The sequence below is a fragment of the Poecilia reticulata genome, chromosome 2 (genome assembly GCF_904066995.2).
Source record: "Poecilia reticulata chromosome 2, P_reticulata-male-v2, whole genome shotgun sequence".
Classification (NCBI taxonomy): Eukaryota; Metazoa; Chordata; class Actinopteri; order Cyprinodontiformes; family Poeciliidae; genus Poecilia; species Poecilia reticulata.
This window is the reverse complement of record NC_088831.1, coordinates 16682924-16703732: the sequence shown is the minus strand read 5'-3', so window position 1 is coordinate 16703732 and position 20809 is coordinate 16682924. Positions and strand designations below refer to the sequence as shown.

General features: G+C 40.1%; 5 protein-coding genes across 6 annotated transcripts; all 5 read left to right on the top strand.

Moving 5' to 3' along the window:
* Positions 1 to 695: 695 nt before the first annotated feature.
* Positions 696 to 1543, top strand: LOC103456941 (gamma-crystallin M3-like). 2 transcript variants are annotated; one of them, XM_008438023.2, is made up of 3 exons: positions 696 to 800; positions 909 to 1151; positions 1234 to 1543. In XM_008438023.2, the coding sequence occupies exons 1-3, from the start codon at positions 792 to 794 to the stop codon at positions 1510 to 1512; spliced, it is 531 nt and encodes a 176-aa protein (XP_008436245.1). In that variant the 5' UTR covers positions 696 to 791; the 3' UTR covers positions 1513 to 1543. The 2 variants fall into 2 exon arrangements, with proteins under 2 accessions (XP_008436245.1, XP_017157998.1); XM_017302509.1 differs by lacking the exon at positions 696 to 800 and having other exon boundaries at positions 876 to 1151.
* Positions 1544 to 5453: 3910 nt separating this feature from the next.
* LOC103482081 (gamma-crystallin M3-like) lies at positions 5454 to 6281 on the top strand. Its single transcript, XM_008438013.2, has 3 exons — positions 5454 to 5528; positions 5632 to 5874; positions 5960 to 6281. The coding sequence occupies exons 1-3, from the start codon at positions 5520 to 5522 to the stop codon at positions 6233 to 6235; spliced, it is 528 nt and encodes a 175-aa protein (XP_008436235.1). The 5' UTR covers positions 5454 to 5519; the 3' UTR covers positions 6236 to 6281.
* Positions 6282 to 10244: 3963 nt separating this feature from the next.
* On the top strand, positions 10245 to 11071 carry LOC103482072 (gamma-crystallin M3-like). Its single transcript, XM_008438003.2, has 3 exons — positions 10245 to 10335; positions 10425 to 10667; positions 10749 to 11071. Exons 1-3 carry the CDS (start codon positions 10249 to 10251, stop codon positions 11025 to 11027), a joined length of 609 nt encoding a protein of 202 aa, XP_008436225.2. The 5' UTR covers positions 10245 to 10248; the 3' UTR covers positions 11028 to 11071.
* Positions 11072 to 14105: 3034 nt separating this feature from the next.
* Positions 14106 to 15005, top strand: LOC145547525 (gamma-crystallin M2-like). Its single transcript, XM_008396830.3, has 3 exons — positions 14106 to 14208; positions 14353 to 14595; positions 14677 to 15005. Exons 1-3 carry the CDS (start codon positions 14176 to 14178, stop codon positions 14953 to 14955), a joined length of 555 nt encoding a protein of 184 aa, XP_008395052.2. The 5' UTR covers positions 14106 to 14175; the 3' UTR covers positions 14956 to 15005.
* A 2157-nt stretch (positions 15006 to 17162) lies between these two features.
* LOC103482069 (gamma-crystallin M3-like) lies at positions 17163 to 18021 on the top strand. The gene is made up of 3 exons (XM_008437989.1): positions 17163 to 17270; positions 17363 to 17605; positions 17693 to 18021. The coding sequence occupies exons 1-3, from the start codon at positions 17262 to 17264 to the stop codon at positions 17963 to 17965; spliced, it is 525 nt and encodes a 174-aa protein (XP_008436211.1). The 5' UTR covers positions 17163 to 17261; the 3' UTR covers positions 17966 to 18021.
* The last annotated feature ends 2788 nt before the right edge of the window (positions 18022 to 20809 follow it).

The window sequence follows — 20809 nt, the reverse complement described above, 5'->3', positions numbered from 1 at the left end:
GCCTTCTTATTGTACAAAATACCAGATACACTTTTGTTGCCTCTTTCGAACCTGACAGGAAGTCATCCATTTTGGATTGCACTCTGAGTTTGGATGTAAACTGAAGGAGGTGGCAAGACTCGCCAGAGCTGCTCTAGGCCTGCAGCTTTAAATTTTATGCTTTCATGTGCAAAGTGTTTTGTTACTGACCGTATATAAATCTCATTAACATACCTCTTGTAATATCTGTTAAAGCTGCAATCTCGAATGTTGATTTCGTTCTACATTAATAATGCTTCGATCTGTCAGTATGAATTGGTTCAGTCAGTTTTCAAGATCCTTAAAACACAGACTCTGCATGGTTTTATTGAAATGTCATCATGAATGTGAAATATTTAGTTTGATCTCTGAAGTATCTGAAGTGAAATCCTGTTTTATTTGAAATGTATTAAATGTAAGTATTACATTCTCTAGTCCAGAGTTTTGCTTTGCTGATAAAAATATAACATAAAGCAGCCCAGGTGTCATATTATGTTTAGAAGTTTCTCGTTATTTTTCATTATGCTTAGCAACAATGCTGTACGTATGCAGTGCATGCATTTCCACCAGAAGAGCGTAGTGCTGGATAATGACCCTTTAATGCCCTGGCAGCTCTACAGTCTTTTATGGCATGTTGCTGAGTGGGGACTTTACACAATAGAAGGCCAACATACATTTTTATTTTCAGCAAGTATAAAAGTAACAGTAGCCAGTGCCAGGACCACACATCAGCCACAGTTCAGTTCTACAGGAACCAACTGAAGACTAGGATCATGGGCAAGGTAGGTTGATCATGAAAGTCATCAACATTTTCAATTAAATGTAAGGATGCCAAATTTATATTTGTATTTAAAAAGAACAGATTTCAGTTGATGATTTTGTCTTCTCAGATCATCTTTTACGAGGACAGGAACTTCCAGGGTCGCTTCTATGAGACCAGCAGCGACTGTGCAGAGCTCACCTCCTTCCTGACCAGGTGTCACTCCTGCAGGGTGGAGAGCGGCTGCTTCATGGTCTATGACCGCCCCAACTACATGGGAAACCAGTACTTCATGAGGAGGGGAGAATACGCTGACTACATGAGCATGATGGGAATGTCTGACTGCATCAGGTCCTGCCGTATGATCCCCATGGTACTGCGTCTCCTTTCTACATAACGTTTTATTTTTACTGGCAAAGCCTGATCTAATCTGGGTTTCTCAAATCCTTTTACAGTACAGGGGATCCTACAGGATGAGGATCTATGAGAGGGAGAACTTCGGTGGTCAGATGCATGAGTGCATGGACGACTGCGACTCCTTCATGGACCGCTACCGCATGTCCAACTGCATGTCCTGCCATGTGATGGATGGCCACTGGCTGATGTATGAGCAGGCCCATTACAAAGGCAGGATGATGTACCTGAGGCCTGGAGAGTACAGGAGCTTCAGGGATATGGGATATGGAGGAACCAGGTTCATGAGCATGAGGAGGATCATAGATTCCTACCACTAAATTCCAATAAAGTTATTCATTCTCTTTTCTATCTTTTCTTCAATGCTTGATTTTTTTTTTTTTTTTACTTCCGGAAAAGTTGCAAAGAAGGTTCAATAAACCCCTCTTTGCAACCTCAAGCCTCCTGCCCTGCATGTCTTAAGTGTTTCCTTGCTGACATAAATAACATATTGATTACCAGGCTTCAGCAACACTTAATGGAATGCAGAGGAGATCATGCAGTCTGTAGAATCTGCTGTGGAACCGAGACACATTTAAAACACATGGGACAGTGGGAGCTGTCCCATGTGTCCCACTCATGATTTAACCACCACGTTAAATCATGAGTCAACAACCCAACTCTGTCACTTAACGGTTGTCAGAACCTTAAATAAAGATGATAATTTTGATCAAATAAATAAGCATCCTCAAACTGTCTGCAAATCAAATGACAGAATGCACTTTTAGTGAAAAGTATTTTCTGCTCACTCACTTGCAGACAAAAATTAAAGAGTTAATCCTTCATGTTACTGTCTATCCAGTATGTATGTGTCATCACCAGGTACAAAACAACATTAATTTCCTAATACTGATGTGTTTCCCTAAATAACTTCGTTTTACAACTCAAATACCTTATTCTGACATTTTCTTACAAATAAAAACATCAACGTCTGTCAAATTTAACCTTTAAATTACCTGCTAAATCTAGTCATTCAATATTGTATTTATTATATTTAAGATACATTAGTGCAATAAAATTTTGAAAAACACTTCAATATGGATCAAATCTGAGATGATGTGTTTGGAAATAGGAAGCCCGAACTGGAAATTATCCAGCCAGCCAGACAGAGTGGAAGAAGAGATTAGAAATATATACTTATAGTTTTATCAAAATATTTTTAGCTTTGCTGTGATAGTGACATAAATGACAATACAAAGTGTCTAAATCGTCAAAATCTCCTAAGCAATATATACAGAGCCCCTTAAAAAATATTGCTTCATGTTATTGTAATATTGCAACACCTGTTAAAACAAGAAGCACAATTAAAGCTAAATAACACCATAAGTGCATTCAATCCTATTGTGCTTTTTTACTGTAAAGCGACCTTGAGTGTCCCAAAAGGTGCTTAAAATAAAACAAATTAATTATTAATATTATTATTATTATTATTACCAAATATATTAACATTATCTGGGGCAACATTGGCTCAGGAGGAAGGGGTTCATTGTAGGGCTGAAACGATTTCTCGAGTGATTCGAGTACCTCGATTATTAAAATTCCTCGAGGAAAATTGACCTGCCTCGAAGCTTTGTTAATTTATGTTTAATCATTTAGCGCACCGTGTTTCAGCCGGAACATTATTTGCGTTGAGCGGAGCTCTGACTTCCGCCTCTGAGTTGTTGACGGAAGCTACGTGTTAGCGGCATAACGTCCAATCTTCAAGTTCGGCCCGCGGGGATTTTACTGATTGGTGATAATTCCGGATTTTCATCGTTTTTGTGGGACCAATAAACATCCTTAAAATGACCGGCGTGATGCCGGGAGTTCGGCAGCCTTTCTGCTCCGGAGCTGCTGGTTGAACGGCGGGAAGAAGCTGAGGAGGATTTATACAGGTGAGCGGAGAGACTGAACACGGCGGGCCGCTGAGGGTTGATGCTTACAGGGTAAGAGCAGCTTTACGGACGAACCGCACAATAAACTTATATCATTCCGGTCTGAACAAACGGGAGGCGGAACATGGCTGGTAGATGAGTTTCTGAACGGAGGAGCCGTAAATATCCTGTATTGCTCCCGCGGTCTACAAAAAAGTAACTGGTAGGGAAGCTCAAATGTGGAAAAAAATAGACTGATGTTGATATCCGATAGCAACACTGGTGTTATGGAAGATTTACCAATATTTTATTTCATAATTGTTTTTATCCGATTACTCGATTAATCGTAAGAAAAATCTATAGATTACTCGATTACTAAAATAATCGTTTACAACAGCCCTAGTTCATTGTGTCACTGTTAGGTTGGTAGGTAGGTACATCTTATGTTGTAGTTGTCTCTCTCTCTCTGTTGGTGACTTTAGAGATCTCTTGAACATCGACAAAAAAATTCAGAGTGAAATTAGTGAGTCTAAAGTGATTCACGTGTGTCGCTTCACCTGAACTGTGGTGAGGTACAAGGATTGACTTCCGTTTCTATCTTGATGACTAGCAACTCACTTAGAAGTAAAGATAATGCACCCTGGGTTATAATTAAAACAAGGTGGGCTCATGGGTTTTACAAACACGCTAACAGGATCAGGTTTTTAATTAAACAAACATATTAAAAGCGATTTATGTCTAAGCTTTTAAAGAATGGCTTGAAAACAACCCGTCTCAAAAATGAATGGCCTGTCCATACCCGTCTTACTTCTGTTGGGTTGCAGGGCCTGGTGCCTGTCCGTAATGGACAGAACAGTAAGGTCACACTCAGAGTTCAGAGCATATAGAGAGAACATGCAAACTCCACACAGAAAGGCAGTGCCTGGCATTCTAACACAGTTGTTGTGTTCTCTGGTTGTTTTCTGACCCACATAAAGCTCAGGACACTCAGACTAAAAAACTTAGCAATTTACAATATTTACAAAGAACTGCATTTTGGGGGTTGGGGCACATATGTTTGAGACTACCGGTGTAAGTCAGTCATCAATCGCTGAATGTTTTTTCTGAAACTTCTTATTTCCATAGCAACATGATGTGGGCTACGTCCAATAACAGAGATCCTCTGAACTGTAGGATGATTCACACTCACCCAAAACGCATTCATACTTTAGGGCCACAGCAGTAGGACTATCACCTCAGCAAGGAAGCTGGAAGCTGGGATATAAGTGCTCTAATGTGTATCTCTGATCAATTTATTGTTTTGTTAAATTCTGCAAATAAATTTGAAGAAACTAGAGTCAGCCTTATTTAGTTTATATAAACAATTGATAGCTAGCACTGGGAAATCAGAAAGTGACTGGGTGTATATTATGTGGACCTCAATTAATCTGATCCTTTTATGATCTTATAATATCAAAATATTAAAATTTTAGTGGAACTTTATGCCAACATTTTTTGCACCCAGAAGCAGGTTGGTTGTCCAGGATTTTTTTATTTTTTTTGCTTGATATTCATAACGTAGCCTGCTAAGAGACATGCCTATTATCCACATGGTAAGCTGGTAGTCAGCTGTTTTACTCTGTCAAGGTCACCCAGTCCATTACTAACACCTCTTACAGATATAACCAATTGTATTTTTTATTCATCCTCTATCTACTGTTCCTCAAAGATATGAAAAAAACTGTAACAGTTTAAAGGTCAAGTCTAAGTCATATCAAATTATCTTGATAATTTGATAGTATTATTACTACTGATATTATTATTACTACACAAAAACATGTAGTGCTTTTGTGCAACTCCTAAAATAAAAACATTGCTAAAGTCAAACACATTTTTATACTGTAGAAAAAAGTCATAGCATCTCAGATCAGCTGTTGAGTGTGTGTATCACACACAAAGGCTGGTTACATGACCACTGCACAAACGATAAATGAAACATTTGCATGCAGTCTGTGGCATGCAAATGTTGACATAAAAATCATCAACGTTAAGGGTTAACTCAATGTTTAAGTTACTGTTCAAACAACAAATGAAACATGTCTGTCTCTATTTACTGTCACAAATAATACAAAATAAATTTCTATTTTTCTCTGCTATTAGGAATAACATTATCATCATTCATGAGGTCATCAATTATAGACAAACACAATTTCCATTAAAAAAATGCTTTTAAAAGAAATAGTTAAACAATGGTCATGGCATGGCCCCACTGCTATATGTGTAAGCAACTCAAAATGCTCTAGGCTTCAATAGTATTTTGCCAGGTCAGGAATTTGAACAATAGAGGGGTACACTGTCTTTGTCTACTGTCAGGTATAAATGTAAGATACTCAGGCAGGCAGGGTATCAGTTCATCTACAGTACTCTGAGTGACCTGACAAGCCACCACCACCACCATGGGCAAGGTAAACATTTTTACATCAATGGTAGACTACCTACAAGACTCATCTAGTAAAGCCTAATAGTGGCTGTGATCTCTAAAAAAAAAAAAAACATTCTTTCTCACAGATCATCTTCTACGAGGACAGAAACTTCCAGGGTCGCCACTATGAGTGCATGAGCGACTGTGCTGACATGTCCTCTTACCTGAGCAGGTGTCACTCCTGCAGGGTGGAGAGCGGCTGCTTCATGGTCTACGACCGCACAAACTACATGGGAAACCAGTACTTCATGAGGAGGGGCGAGTACGCTGACTACATGAGCATGATGGGCTGGAGTGGTGGAATCAGGTCTTGCCGTATGATCCCTTCGGTACGTATTAAACGATAAGTTATTAATTTCTAAGACTGGGGGCAACTAGAAACTGGATTTCATTATGTTTATTTTCTGCAAACAGTACAGGGGATCCTACAGGATGAGGATCTACGAGAGGGAAAACTTCGGTGGTCAGATGTATGAGATGATGGACGACTGTGACTCCATCATGGATCGCTACCGCATGTCTGACTGCATGTCCTGCCATGTGATGGATGGCCACTGGCTGATGTACGAGCAGCCTCACTACAGAGGCAGGATGATGTACATGAGACCTGGAGAGTACAGGAGCTTCAGGGAGATGGGATATGGAGGAACCAGGTTCATGAGCATGAGGAGGATCATGGACATGTGCTAATTGTACAATTTTAACTTCATTAAATAAATAAAATGGTATACATTTATTGATCTGTCTACAGTGTTTTAATTATTGTTAGTGATAGTCGTGGTACAATTATTTTCATCTTAACTGGGCTCAATATTGGTGTGATAAAAGAAAAATGATCTTAATTTATGCTTTAAGTTGCAGATCTATGATCAATTTAAAAAAATGTGGGAAAATTGTTGCTGTTGAGTAGTTCTAAAAAAAGTTTCTTAATTTGAGAAGTTTCATTTTGAATATTTATCACCTACCCAGCATTGGGGAAAATGTTTTCTTCCAACATTGCCCTGTGTTCAGTTCCATCCATTTTCCCCATCAACTCTGACCGTCTTCACTGTCCCGTCCCTGCTGAAGAAAAGCACACCCACAGCATGATGCTGCCACCAAGATATTTGACATGGTGGGTTCAGAGTGATGTGCAGTGTTAGGGTTTTACATTTTGGCCAAAACAAAAAAAAATGTTTGCTGTGTCGCCAACCTGAGTTCTGTCAAAAACTGCTAATGGTTTTCTTTTAATAATGGCTTTCTTCTAGCCACTGGTCCATGAAGACCACATCTGTGCAGTGAAGGCTAATCGTTGTCCTGTGGGCATATTCTCCCACCTGAGCTTTGGACCTCTGCATTTGGTCCAGAGTCACCATGGGCCTCTCGGCTGCATCTCTAATCAGTGCTGTCCTTTTTCATATTTGTAGGCTTACAGTTGTGCCATACTCTTTTCATCTCCGGATGATGGATTGAACAATGAGATGTTCAAATCTTGGAAAGTTTTTTGATTGCCTGAGACTGCTTTAAACTTCTCCGCAGTTTTCTCCTTGAACTGTCTGCTGTGTTCCTTGGACTTCATGATCCTGTTTTGTCACCAATATTCTCTTAACAAACCTCTGAGGCATCACAGAGCAGCTGGATTTGTACTAAGATTAGATTCCACGCAGGTGGACTCTATTTAGTCATTAGCAATCATCAGGCAATTTCTGAAGGCAACTGGTTGCACTCAGAGGAAAGGGGGCTGAACACTTTTGCACACTTTTCAATTTTTTATTTTTAAATATTATTTTAAATCATGTATAATTTTCTTTCTACTTCATAATTGTATACCACTTTTTTGTTGATTTTGTTCGTGTTAAATTCCAATGAAATATATTTATGTTTGTGGTTGTAATGTGACAAATATGAAAGAGTTCAAGGGGTGTGAATACTTTTGCAAGCCACTTTAGATACGGGAACATCACTGATTTCATTTATATTTAAATGACACATTCTAGTTTTGTTATTGTAAATGATTGATCTTTCTCAGAAGACAGAGGTAGTCCTGGAGTTTCTTTACCCTGAATGCTCATGCAGGAGTAAAATAATTTGACAGTTGAATTTCCTACTCTACTACTGGTAATACTTCACTATCCACCCATTTTCTAACACACTTGGGGCTGCCAGGCGTGATGGTGTCCATCTCCAGCAATTTATGGATGAGGCAGGGCAACACATAGGCAAACAAGACAAATAATCATACATGCACTCACACCTAAGGAAAACTTAGAGAGACCAATCAACCTAGCAGTTATGTTTTTGAACTGTGGGAGGAAGAAGCAGTACCTGGAGAGATCCCACCATGCTGGGAATTGAACCCAGGACCTTCTTGCTGCAAGGCAACAGTGCTACCAACTGCACCACTGTGCAGTCCCCACTTTGCTAGACATAAATCCCAATAAATCTACGGTAATATGACAAGCATGCCAGAACAACAAAGACTGGATGATAGTTATTAGGTTGAATCATCTTAGAATCTTATGCAAACTGTCCAGTCCTGTGATTTCCAAACTATCTATTCATTTTCTAGTAGTAGTGTAGTTTAAATGATCAGAATTGGTAAAATTCAAGGTGAAGAAAGAGAAGGAAGAGTTAAAAAATAAAAGCATGTAAACTACTGGTAATTGGCAGATCAAAATTATAAGACTACAGCCTTAAAACATTCAAATATGTGCCAAAGTCTGGCTTTGATTATTATTTTCTGTCAGACTTGAAATATTGCATGCCACTGGGGTACTAATGCCCCAGTGGTAAAGTTGAAATGTATTTCTGTCTTTGAACACAGTAGGAAAATTCAGCAAAAGCTTTCCTTCATCTTTACCGTGGTTGACTGCAGTAAGAAAGTCATTTGAAATTATTGGGGACTAAAGTCAAAAGGTAGACTCAACATAATTATAACCTGTGCTAAGCCAGGGATTCAAATAGCTATATAGCTACTACTGGGCTGCATAGCACAGAGAAGAGGTTAAAAAAAAAACCAAAATCAGTCCACAGGTTACTTCTCCAACTTTCCCACAAAGGTAATCCTTAGAACTTCATAGGGAGCGTCAATGTATATGTTCTAAGGCTACATGGAGTCAGTGTAAGAACTTTAATGCTGGGATGATGTGCTCTAATTCCTGGTTTTAGCAAGAACTCAAGCAGCTGCGTTCTGGATCAGCTGCAGATGTCTGACATTTTATTCAGACCTAAGACACTTGCAATTATGCAACTAAAGTTAAATGCATGGATGTGTTTTTCAAATTCATCCATCCATTTTCTAACATCCTTGTCCCTAGTGGGGTGGGGAGGTGCTGGTGCCTATCTCCAGCGAACGTTTCGGGCGAAAGGCGGGGTTCACCCTGGACAGGTCGCCAGTCTGTCGCAGGGCTTTTTCGGAATCATCTGGGGACATATTCTTTGGGTGTTCATCATCTTTGTAAGAGAAACCCAGTCACTAAGCGTGTTTGGTCCCTTCAGGTTGAAAGGTCAGACAGGCCAACTGGGGTTGTAAAAACCACATTGAATCATCTGGTCATCAGGTGTCCATCATCACTGCAGGGGAGACACAGACAGTAAGCAGGTTTGGTCCATTCCAGTCATCAGGCCAGCCAGGATAGTAAAGCCACCCTCGTTCCCTAATTTTACACCTTTAAATGGTATAAAATTCTGAGTTTGTGGTTTTCCAGACAGGTCAAACTAATGTCAGATTCTCAGTTTTCCCAGGGCACCATTCCTGCCGGCATTTAAACCAGAGCACAAGACATAAGACTTACAAGAACAACACATAATGTGAAGAGGCCAGGGCCAGCTTTCTCCAGAGCAAAATTACTGCTGGGATTAAAATTGCAACACAAAACAAAACCAGACATGACGGGACAACCAGGCTTGGCTACCAGGGATTTAAACAAAAGAATCAAGACTTGGATACAGAAGTATGTATCTGAGTACTATGGAGTCACAACAAGATACAGGCCAGCAAATTTCAGCTTCCAATTCAAGTTTTCCAAGAATACAAACTTTTAAAAATAATTCTATTCAATTGAGATAATTTATTTAGTGCCAATTCACAACAAATGCTCGGTGTCTCAAGGCACTTTACAAAAAAAATACTAATTAAAAATCAATTCAATCACACATATATTTAAATTGATCCTAGTTCCCAAACAGCACATTATGCTCAATATGTTATTCAGAAGTTTTTAATGAAAACCAACAAATTACATCGAGCCATGGACTTGCAGCATTCCTCCTGGATAAGAACGTAGCAACAATTACTTGCATTGTGTTGTTGACTTATAAAATATTTCTATTCCTTTTGTGTTCTATTTATGACAGGAAATTCAAATCAGAATAATCAAAACAAAGGACTTAACACTGTCACAGAAAAACAGACCTTTATTTTTTTTACTATGACTGGAAACACTGTCAACATATGCAACCATTAAACACAGGCAACAATTTTAGATTCACCTTTAACTAACAAAGGTCAGACAAGCCCTATGGGAATATGTGCCATAAGGCAGGAACATACCATTTTTAACAGTCACATGGTTTAGTCTATTCACATGTTACAGGCACTGTCAAAATGCTGGATGTACATACATGACAGGAAGGCTTTTCTAAAGAGAATAAGGTTGCTGAGTTGGGAGTTTTACAAAAGGGGGTCCAGTAGTTCTTTACATTTGCTCAGGTATAAAAGGAAAATGTTAAACCAGGTAGGAATGCAGTACAGGAGCAAGAGCATCCACTCATCAGCAGCCAACATGAGCAACATGAACATGAGGGGCAAGGTACAAAATCTTTAGTTAATTAACAAATGCAATTTTCATTTGCCAGTTTTACGCTGTTTGATTTCAAAATACAATTCTCTCTTACCCAGATCATCTTCTACGAGGACAGGAACTTCCAGGGTCGCCACTATGAGTGCATGAGCGACTGTGCTGACATGTCCTCCTACATGAGCAGGTGTCACTCCTGCAGGGTGGAGAGCGGCTGCTTCATGGTCTATGACCGCCCCAACTACATGGGAAACCAGTACTTCATGAGGAGGGGCGAGTATGCTGACTACATGAGCATGATGGGCTGGAATGACTGCATCAGGTCCTGTCGTATGATCCCCATGGTAGGAAATCTCATCTCTAGGCAGAATATACTTTTTCTAGCTACAAACCTAATCTGATGTTTGTTTGAAAATGTTTTACAGTACAGAGGATCGTACAGAATGAGGATCTATGAGAGGGAGAACTTCGGTGGTCAGATGCATGAGTGCATGGACGACTGTGACTCCTTCATGGATCGCTACCGCATGTCTGACTGCATGTCCTGCCATGTGATGGATGGTCACTGGCTGATGTACGAGCAGCCCCACTACAGAGGGAGGATGATGTACATGAGGCCTGGAGAGTACAGGAGCTTCAGAGAGATGGGATATGGAGGCATGAGGTTCATGAGCATGAGGAGGATCATGGATTCCTTATATTAAATGTATTTTCTTGAATACCACTGAATTAAAAATTTTCCAAACTACTGGTATCTTTGCCATGGTTATTTGTCAAGTAAAAGATTATCATAGAAACAGTATCACAAAAATAACAAGTTTATATTCTCAATGGTTAAGCACATTTCTTTGAATGCCTAGTCTTGTTCTAGGCTGCATCTTGAACAAGACATTAGTATTTTGACATCTGATTTGCAAAGGAAAGACTTCAGAATGTGTTGGACAAGATGAAGTAAGCTAAGTTGTCTTAAAAAGCAGGATTTGCTCTTATCAAAGACACGTGAAAGAATAAAGTTGTTCTATTGCAGTTAAGTTTCACATCAGGTGACAAGTAAGGGTTATAAAGCAATTTTGTAACCAGTATCCCAACAAGAACATTCCTAGAGGCAGCATGCAAAACAGAAAATCAATGTCTCAACCGGGGTTCACCATGGGGCCACAAAAGGAAAAGACCAGTTTCCTATTGTGCCAGCTATCACAAGTGCTTGATGAGAGCATTTAGAATTAGGTAGCAAATACTTTTTATTGTAGACCATGGTGGATAGCTTTTCTCTAAGTAAATAAAAAAAATTCAAAAAGGCACTTTGTACTTTCTCAGGTTATTATTATTTTTTATTAAAATTAGTTTTATTAATGGAACAATTTAGGTGTAACAAAAAGTAGAAATTTGAAAGAGAGCAAATACTTTTTCACAGTACAATATTTGTACTCTTTGAACCTTTTCATATTTTTGTAACAAAAGCATGTCAGACAAACACAAAGTACTGTGAAGTGGAAGGAAAATTACACATACTGTATCTTTCAAAGTCCATGCCCATTGAAGCAAAACAGCTCAAGCTCAATAAGATTGGATTGGATTGGATTGAGTTACGTCGGTGAAAATTCTGTTTCAAGAGCAGGAGAATGAAGAAGACGAACCTGCCGAACCGCGTCTTTAAATGACTGCATTTCTATGGTGTTATTACTGTATTTACACAATCTCCATCCAAGCCAACTATCTATCATATGGAGCGTAGTTTAACTATAGTGTTCATACATCTCAGATACCTGTAAAAATATTAATGTTACCACAATGTGAATGAAGTAAACAAAGCCTTGACATAATTAAGAAGTTCTTGAATGCATTTGGATAAAATAATAACATCATATCCAAAACATGCAATACAGTTATATCCTCAAGAAGACAGCTAAAAACTAGCACACAGAGCTAACAGAAGCAGAAGGCTCAATCCCACTATCAAACCAATGGTTAGGACCTCATCATCAACACACAAAATTCATGACTAAAAGAAGCTTTTGTCATTTTATTAACAGCTTTCTGGTTTGTTGTGTCCCTAGTTTCCGTAAAGAGAAGGAACTCACCCCTCGGTCAGACAAACTCTTTTGGGAAACCTCTCTTAATAATGCTGGAGGTGGTTGAAGCACTCGTCCTTAAGTGGTCTGCGTAAACAGACTTTTCCCACTTTGGTGGGTACATTCCAGAGAAAAATAAAGTGTATCCAGACACTTCGAAGGGGCTTCAACGTCCGTGGATGATGTAAGGAATTGTGTGCATCAATACACGCTAGAACCCAACATTTTGATTTGCTGCCTTGCAACTTCGGCATAACTGAACTTGAGCTACAAAAATGCTGCGAGGAAAAAAATGGCGGATTAGCAGGAAGTCAAGACAATATGTAGCAGTTCCATAGCAAATGCACTGACGTCAAAGACAAGAAAACATTATAGAGAAAAATGAACAGACTGAAAAATGTAACTGAAAAAGAATATAAAAACACCAAAGCGCACCAGGGGCAATAAATAAAAAATTTTTATACTTATAAAAACTCAAAATACTAAAAAAAAGTAGATTTTGCATGATATGTCTCCCTTAACACTGAAACAAGCAAGGAGAAAAATTCTAAGCTGAAATCATTAAAAAAGACATCAACAATCCTTGAGTCTTTGCCACAGTAGACAATCCGTCCTGTGACTGTAGCATCTGAACTCCACACAAACAGAGCCTGTAATGAATTTGACAATTTCATTACAAAGAACGTTATAAAAGTAGAGGGTTGATCAGCACGTCAACAAGAAATTCAGTACTATGAATGCTGTGTCCCTGTGACAGACTGGCGACTTGTCCAGGGTGACCCCGCCTCTCGCCCGGAACGATAGCTGGAGAGGCACCAGCAACCCTCCCGACCAACTAAGGGATAAGGGTGTAAAGAAAATGGATGGATGGATGAATGCTATGTCCAATCAAAACAAATGTACACAAAATGACAATATATCAACTAAATCATAAAAACAAAAACAAAAAAACATAAATCAGTTTAGCTCTTCCTGCTGTGTTGATATAACAAAACAGAAGTTATTTTATCATGTTTTTTAGATTCAACTGGGAATGATCAATTGTCAACACAAGCTCCAGCTACTATGGCTATCTGTCTGGAGCCTAACCCTATATATGGAATGAGTTATGGACTCACACCTGAACCTTCAGAGACACATATAGAATATTACTATGTTACATACATATATATATATGTATAAAACACTAAAATCCTACTTCTAATCTACGTTACAAATGCTGCCATGATATGGCAATTGAACTTTATTCAACCATGTTAAATGCCATTGAAATTATTCAAGATACTGGCTTGAACTTGAAAGTGTGTACAATGAGATGAAAATAACATAATGGCTTTTTTTTCTAATTACCCAAGACAATATTTGCCAGACATAAAGTAAATATGTGCCTCTAGAGCATATTACATAATACATGATACGGTATAGTACAAACCCAAAAATATGTTTCTGAGTTTCTGAGTTTAAAAAAAGTCTACCTACATAAACACTAAAAATAAAAGGCATTACAAATTCTTTACAGTCACATGCCTAATTCCGATGTTCAAAGCACTGTTTAAAGTGCTATGTGTTCATATATGACCGACAGGTTTTTCTAAAGGCTAATGACAAAAAACAGGCATGTAACCTCGGCGTACTGTGCAGCTCTATGGTAAGTTACTGAGTTAGCATTTCCATAAAAGGGGGCCACTTACTCTTTACATTTGCTCAGGTATAAAAGCAAAGAGTTAACCAGGTAGGAAGTCAGTACAGGAGCAACAGCCACCACTCATCTGCAGCCAACATGAGCAACACCGACATGAACATGAGGGGCAAGGTGCACAGTCCTTTCTTAAAATGCAAATAATTATTTTACTTCTGGTCACTCAAGTCATTTTCCTATGGATTATTTATTTTTATGCAAATGATTCTTTAACTAGCATTGAGTTTACAGTACTGATGTTATTTCACTCTTTTCCAGATCATCTTCTACGAGGATAGAAACTTTATGGGTCGCCACTATGAGTGCATGAGCGACTGTGCTGACATGTCCTCCTACATGAGCAGGTGTCACTCCTGCAGGGTGGAGAGCGGCTGCTTCATGGTCTATGACCGCCCCAACTACATGGGAAACCAGTACTTCTTCAGGAGGGGAGAGTACGGTGACTACATGAGCATGATGGGCTGGAGGGACTGCATCAGGTCTTGTCGTATGGTCCCCATGGTGGGTTAGAATTTAAAGCTAATCTCAACTATGAACATAGGGACATTAGTTATTAAAATTTGTATTTCAATCCTTTTACAGTACAGGGGATCCTACAGGATGAGGATCTATGAGAGGGAGAACTTCGGTGGTCAGATGCATGAGTGCATGGACGACTGTGATTCCTTCATGGATCGCTACCGCATGTCTGACTGCATGTCCTGCCATGTGATGGATGGCCACTGGCTGATGTACGAGCACCCCCACTACAGAGGGAGGATGATGTACATGAGGCCTGGAGAGTACAGGAGTTTCAGGGAGATGGGATATGGAGGCATGAGGTTCATGAGCATGAGGAGGATCATGGATTCCTGGTATTAAACGTTTATTGCTCAGTGCCACTAAATAAAACCATTCTGATTAACTAAAAATGTTGTCAGTATTGTTGATGTGAACATAGCATCACAAAATAGCGTCATACAATTTACTTCTGTTACTTCCTTCATTGACATTTAAGTATTTATATAAACATCTAATTATTCTTCCATTCTGTGTTTTTGGATGAAAACATTCATCCCATTATCACAAATCCTGAAGGGTAGCCATTCCAGTTCTCTAGTGTACAATTTTGGCTGACTCTTAATTTCACTGTGAAACTCCTATCAAATAGTCTTCTGTTGCTTGGGCTATTCCATATTGATTTTGATATATTGGACACCGTTCTGCTATACCTGCCTTAATAGTCACATTTTTGAATAGTCACCTTTTCATTTTTCTAGTCAAGAACTACCTGTCAGTTGTTTTACCAAAATGTTTTTATAGATGGGTACCAGGTCTTATTAGTATTTTCTATGATGGATTAAGGATTCAGGAAGAGCAGTGTGGTTTTCATCCTGGTCGTGGAACACTGGACCAGCTCTACACCCTCAGCAGGGTCCTGGAGGGTGCATGGGAGTTCGCCCAACCAGTCTACATGTGTTTTGTGGACTTGGAGAAGGCGTTCGACAGAGTCCCCAGGGGGGCCAGGTGGAGGGTTCTCCGGGAGTATGGGGTACCGGGCCCTTTGATACGGGCTGTCAGGTCCCTGTATGACCGGTGTCAGAGTCTGGTCCGCATTGCCGGCAGTAAGTCGGGCTCGTTTCCGGTGAGAGTTGGACTCCACCAAGGCTGCCCTTTGTCACCGATTCTGTTCATTACTTTCATGGACAGAATTTCTAGGCGCAGCCGAGGTGTTGAGGGGATCCGTTTTGGTGGCCTTAGGATCACATCTCTGCTTTTTGCAGATGATGTGGTCCTGTTGGCTTCATCAGTGATATGCAGCTCTCACTGGAGCGGTTTGTGGCCAGGATGAGGCTCAGTGCCTCCAAATCCGAGGCCATGGTCTTGAGCCGGAAAAGGGTAGAGTGCCTTCTCTGGGTCAGGGGGGTCATCCTGCCTCAAGTGGAGGAGTTCAAGAATCTGGGGATCTTGTTCACGAATGGGGGAAGAGGGGAGCGGGAGATCGACAGGCAGATTGGGGCAGCGTCTGTCGTGAAGTGGGCGCTGTACCGGTCCGTCGTGGTGAAGAGTGAGCTGAGTCAAAAAGCGAAGCTTGATCTACGTTCCTACCCTTATCTATGGTCATGAGCTTTGGGTCATGACCGAAAGAACGAGATCACGGATACAAGCGGCCGAAATGGATTTCCTTTGCAGGGTGGCTGGGCTCTCCCTTAGAGATAGGGTGAGAAGCTCGGTCATCCGGGAGGGACTCAGAGTAGAGCAGCTGCTCCTCCATATCAAGAGGAGCCAGTTGAGGTGGCTCGGGCATCTGGTCAGGATGCCTCCTGGACGCCTCCCTGGTGAGGTGTTCTGGGCACGTCCCACAGGGAGGAGGACCCGGGGCAGACCCAGGACACGCTGGAGGGACTATGTCTCTCGGCTGGCCTGGGAACGCCTTGGGGTTCTCCCGGAGGAGCTGGAAGAAGTGGCTGGGGAGAGAGAAATCTGGGCCTCCCTTCTGAAGCTGCTGCCCCCACGACCCGACCCTGGATAAGCGGCATAAAATGCCGGATGGATGGATTAATATTAAAAAATAAGGGCTAAACAAGTTACATACTAATTATTACACTTGATAAATTTCCACCAAAACACAACAAAGTGTAAATTTTTAATTTTGAGATTTACAAAATCTCTTAAAGAAGAACAAAATACATCCAACACACAACTTGGCTCCTAATTGGCTGTCGGTATGTAACATCTTCCTAAAAAATTTACAATTCAGGTTTCTACAAACAGCTGTAAAAGCTTTGTTCAAAGCAATGTACATAGCATACTGGCATGTTGAACTGTTGTGATTACACAAAGGAATCTGCATGCCTTCAAACTGTTCATATAACAGTGGTAGGCCCATACAGTGTGTTTTGAAACGTGATAAAGGGATTATTGTCTGTCACTACGTATTGTCGCTTCAAATGTCCTCATTGTGTTGACTTACATAAGTCTTCTAGGGGATTGTGTCACATGGATATGTGCCAAATAACCCTTTGCACTCTATAGGCCTCCATACCATGATGCTGAGTCAGGGATTTATACAATGAGAGCCACAGATTCTTTGAGTTAGATCAGGTATAAAAGTAGCAGTTAAAACAGTACAGCCGCTAGTGTAGCTCAACTCCATTCTCACAAGAATCGACATTCCCGCCACAACTATGGGGAAGGTAAGCACACTTGCCTTTTTTCTACTGTGTGCCATTTATGAAACTTTCCATATCTTATTTAAAGTTGTTAATATCAATTCACTTCTTCCTAGATAATTTTTTATGAGGACAGAAACTTCCAAGGACGCTCCTATGAGTGCATGAGCGACTGTGCCGACATGTCCTCCTTCCTGAGCAGGTGTCACTCCTGCAGAGTGGAGAGCGGCTGCTTTATTGGCTATGATCGTCCCAACTACATGGGAAACCAGTATATTTTCAGAAGGGGCGAGTATGCTGACTACATGAGCATGATGGGCATGAGAGACTGCATCAGGTCTTGTCGTATGATCCCCATGGTAAACTTAAAACATCTGCGGATTTCTAAGGCGAATGTTGAGGGATTAAAAACAAAACCTAAATGTGATGTGTTGTGTTTTTAACAGTACAGGGGATCCTACAGGATGAGGATCTACGAGAGGGAGAACTTTGGTGGTCAGATGTATGAGCTGATGGATGACTGTGACTCCATCATGGACCGCTACCGCATGTCTGACTGCATGTCCTGCCATGTGATGGATGGTCACTGGCTGATGTACGAGCAGCCCCACTACAGAGGCAAGATGATGTACATGAGGCCTGGAGAGTACAGGAGCTTCAGGGAGATGGGATATGGAGGAACCAGGTTCATGAGCATGAGGCGTATGGTGGATATGTAAAAACAAGTGTTTGTTACAAACACACAATAAGTAAATTAAAGTTTCAAAATGTTCCATCTTGTTGAGTCAAATTATCTTCTTTTGGTGATATGATTTGTGTAATATTTCTAGTCACATGTACTTTGTGACGTTTATGCAAAATCAGGAAATCTGGGAAATGCACAAAATTAACTTCTTTTAAAACTGACACAGTTTTAAAATGTAATGTTTACATTATAAACACTGCAATATTCTAAAAAAGTTTTATACCTGGCACAAATCTACGGGCTAGAACGGGTAAGGACAAGTCAGTTTAAATGCAAGCTGAGCCACTCTGTCTCTCACTCTTGCTTTATTAGATTTAATTTTCATACAAAAAATGAAATATATATATATTGTGCCCATTGACCAGTTCTCATCTTAATGTTATATTTATTTAAAAAGTTGATAAGACTAGAGTTTAATTAGGACGTTCCGCTGTGTTCCACCTTTTGCTGGAATTCAAGCTGCAAGTCTTTTAGGGTTTGTCTCTGCCAGATTTGCACATCTAGTGACTGAAATTTTTGCCCATTCCTCTTTGAAAAACAGCTTAAGCTCAGTCAGATTCAGCTGCTCTGACTAAAGAGTGTTTGTGAACAGTACTTTTCAGATCTTCCCACAGATTCTTGTTTGAGTTTAGGTCTGGACTTTGACTGGGCGATTCCAGTGCATCCCCAGATATTATGCTTAGGGTGGTTGTCTTGTTGGAAGGTGAACCTCCACACCACTCTAACGTCTAACAGCAACATATTTGACAGTGTGCATGGTGTTTCAAGGCTTACAGTTGTGCCATACTCTTTTCATCACCGGATGATGGATTGAACAATGAGATGTTCAAAGTTTGGAAAGTATTTTTATTGCCCAATCCTGCTTTAAACTTTTTTATGATACTGTTTTGTCCTCAATATTTTCTTAACAAACCTCCAAGGCATCAAAGAGCAGCTGGATTTGTACTAAGATTAGATTCCATACACGTGGACTCTATTTAGTCATTAGCACTGTTGCCTTACAGCAAGAAGGTCCTGGGTTAGAATCCCAGCCCGGGGTCTTTCTGCATGGAGTTTGCATGTTCTCCCTGTGCATGCCTGGGTTCTCTCTGGGTTCTCCAGTTTCCTCCCACAGTCCAAAAACATGACTATCAGGTTAATTCCTCTCTCTAAATGCTCCCTAGGTATGTATGAGTGTGTGAGTGCATGGCTGTTTGTCCTGTCTGTCTCTGTGTTGTTCTGCGACTATATAATTTATTTTTAGCTCGTTAAGGTAACAATTGCCTTCGTTACTTCTGCTGGCATAAATGACTCAAAGTGTTGTGAAAAAATGTGCAGGGTCCAGATTAGGTCCTTCAGAAGTTGTGTTTCACTCTGGCTCTCCTTTCTTTCATGTGGGAAATTATAAAGATTCTCCTCAATTTTTTTTTTTTTTAAATTACACTCAATAGTGACACAGTGTGGCATTATCTAAAATTACACCAGGCAAACGCAATATGATAAACAACTACTCGGGTAAAGTTAGCCTTCCTGTGTTTACTCCGTAGGCTCCAGTACAGAATGGACCATTATGGTCATCAACCCATCGGTGAAAAAATTACGATCTCTATTGGTGAAAAATATAACAAAAGATGTCCATTTTTTAAGTAATTATGAGTAATAGGAAAATTACACATTTAGGCCAATATGTTCAACTAATCCTGGATCCTTTTAAGTCCCATGTTAAGGGAACCTCGTGAGTTATCGGGGCATTTTCTGTTTGAGGAAAATAGGGTCATGCTAAAAGTTAATAGGAGTAGTGTGAATGCATAAACTGATTATCTGGGCTATGGAGAAGATCTTCTCAGAGGAATAAGATCTCCTTCTTTAAAAGAAGAAAGTTTGCGTTCATGGGTTCCAAGTTTGCATATGTCCCTGAAAGAATGTACAGCTCCTTTATATTAAGGTTGACAAAATACTAAAAGGATAACGAACATAAATTAAGAAGGGTAAAGAGAATTTGTGTAAAGAATTTATAGGCTGCATAAAGAAATTAAAAATGTTTTAAGTGGTGGATGACTGAATAAAAAAGGATACAGAATGCAAACAAAGAGTGAACAGAAAGGACGAAACTGATGGCAGAACAGAAAATGCTTCTTGGCCTTCTGTATCCCCACCTCTGTCCTGACCCCTGCCATTACTGTATCACCTGTTAAAAGACCCTACCAACCATCTTCTATCCTGTTTTCTATTTCTTCTCTGCCTGATCTAGGGGAGAGTACAATCATCTCTAGATACAGAGGATGAAGCAGAAATACTCTAGATTATCGGTTCTCAATGTGGGCGGTACCGCCCCCCAGAGGGCGTTCAGAGGACGGCAGGGGGCGCTGGCGAAATTTTTTACAAAAGGGGGGCGCTGAGATTCCTTTGGGGGGCGTTTGGTCGAAGGTAAACTTTACACCTTAAATGCACAACAATACCAGTTTAGACTTTGAGCAACTTGGTAAAACTGTGTTGTGTAACATTAAATTATGCTTGGCTGCAACTGTATCGATGGCAGCTCTCCTTCTATTCAGTGTTTGTAGCTTCTTGGTGCAGCTTCGTTCTCCTGCTAGTAGCTTCACCGCATCAGTTCAGAGGTGCTCTGGCTGATGACGTTGCTGAGATTCACTTTGTCTGGTATTTTTGTACATGTTTTGGCAGTTCTGTGATCATGTTAAGCAGCAACTTATATTAAAAGTGTTTTATTTCCATTTGAAAGCTGCACGCTTCCATGGAAGGACAACAGAAAATCGCTCTTATAAACATGTAATTACTAAAATTACGATACCTTCACTTTGTATCACTCTGAAAAATGAAC

Excerpts from the sequence above, each read along its gene's own strand:
- LOC103456941 (XM_017302509.1), top strand. The coding sequence starts at position 891 with ATGATTTTGTCTTCTCAGATCATCTTTTACGAGGACAGGAACTTCCAG. Across the intron at positions 1,152-1,233 it reads CCTGCCGTATGATCCCCATG|TACAGGGGATCCTACAGGAT; the intron begins GTACTGCGTCTC and ends ATCCTTTTACAG.
- LOC103482069 (XM_008437989.1), top strand. Across the intron at positions 17,606-17,692 it reads CTTGTCGTATGATCCCCATG|TACAGGGGATCCTACAGGAT; the intron begins GTAAACTTAAAA and ends TGTTTTTAACAG.
- LOC103482081 (XM_008438013.2), top strand. Across the intron at positions 5,875-5,959 it reads CTTGCCGTATGATCCCTTCG|TACAGGGGATCCTACAGGAT; the intron begins GTACGTATTAAA and ends TTCTGCAAACAG.
- LOC145547525 (XM_008396830.3), top strand. The coding sequence starts at position 14,176 with ATGAGCAACACCGACATGAACATGAGGGGCAAG. Across the intron at positions 14,209-14,352 it reads ACATGAACATGAGGGGCAAG|ATCATCTTCTACGAGGATAG; the intron begins GTGCACAGTCCT and ends ACTCTTTTCCAG. Across the intron at positions 14,596-14,676 it reads CTTGTCGTATGGTCCCCATG|TACAGGGGATCCTACAGGAT; the intron begins GTGGGTTAGAAT and ends ATCCTTTTACAG.
- LOC103482072 (XM_008438003.2), top strand. The coding sequence starts at position 10,249 with ATGTTAAACCAGGTAGGAATGCAGTACAGGAGCAAGAGCATCCACTCA. Across the intron at positions 10,336-10,424 it reads ACATGAACATGAGGGGCAAG|ATCATCTTCTACGAGGACAG; the intron begins GTACAAAATCTT and ends TCTCTTACCCAG. Across the intron at positions 10,668-10,748 it reads CCTGTCGTATGATCCCCATG|TACAGAGGATCGTACAGAAT; the intron begins GTAGGAAATCTC and ends AATGTTTTACAG.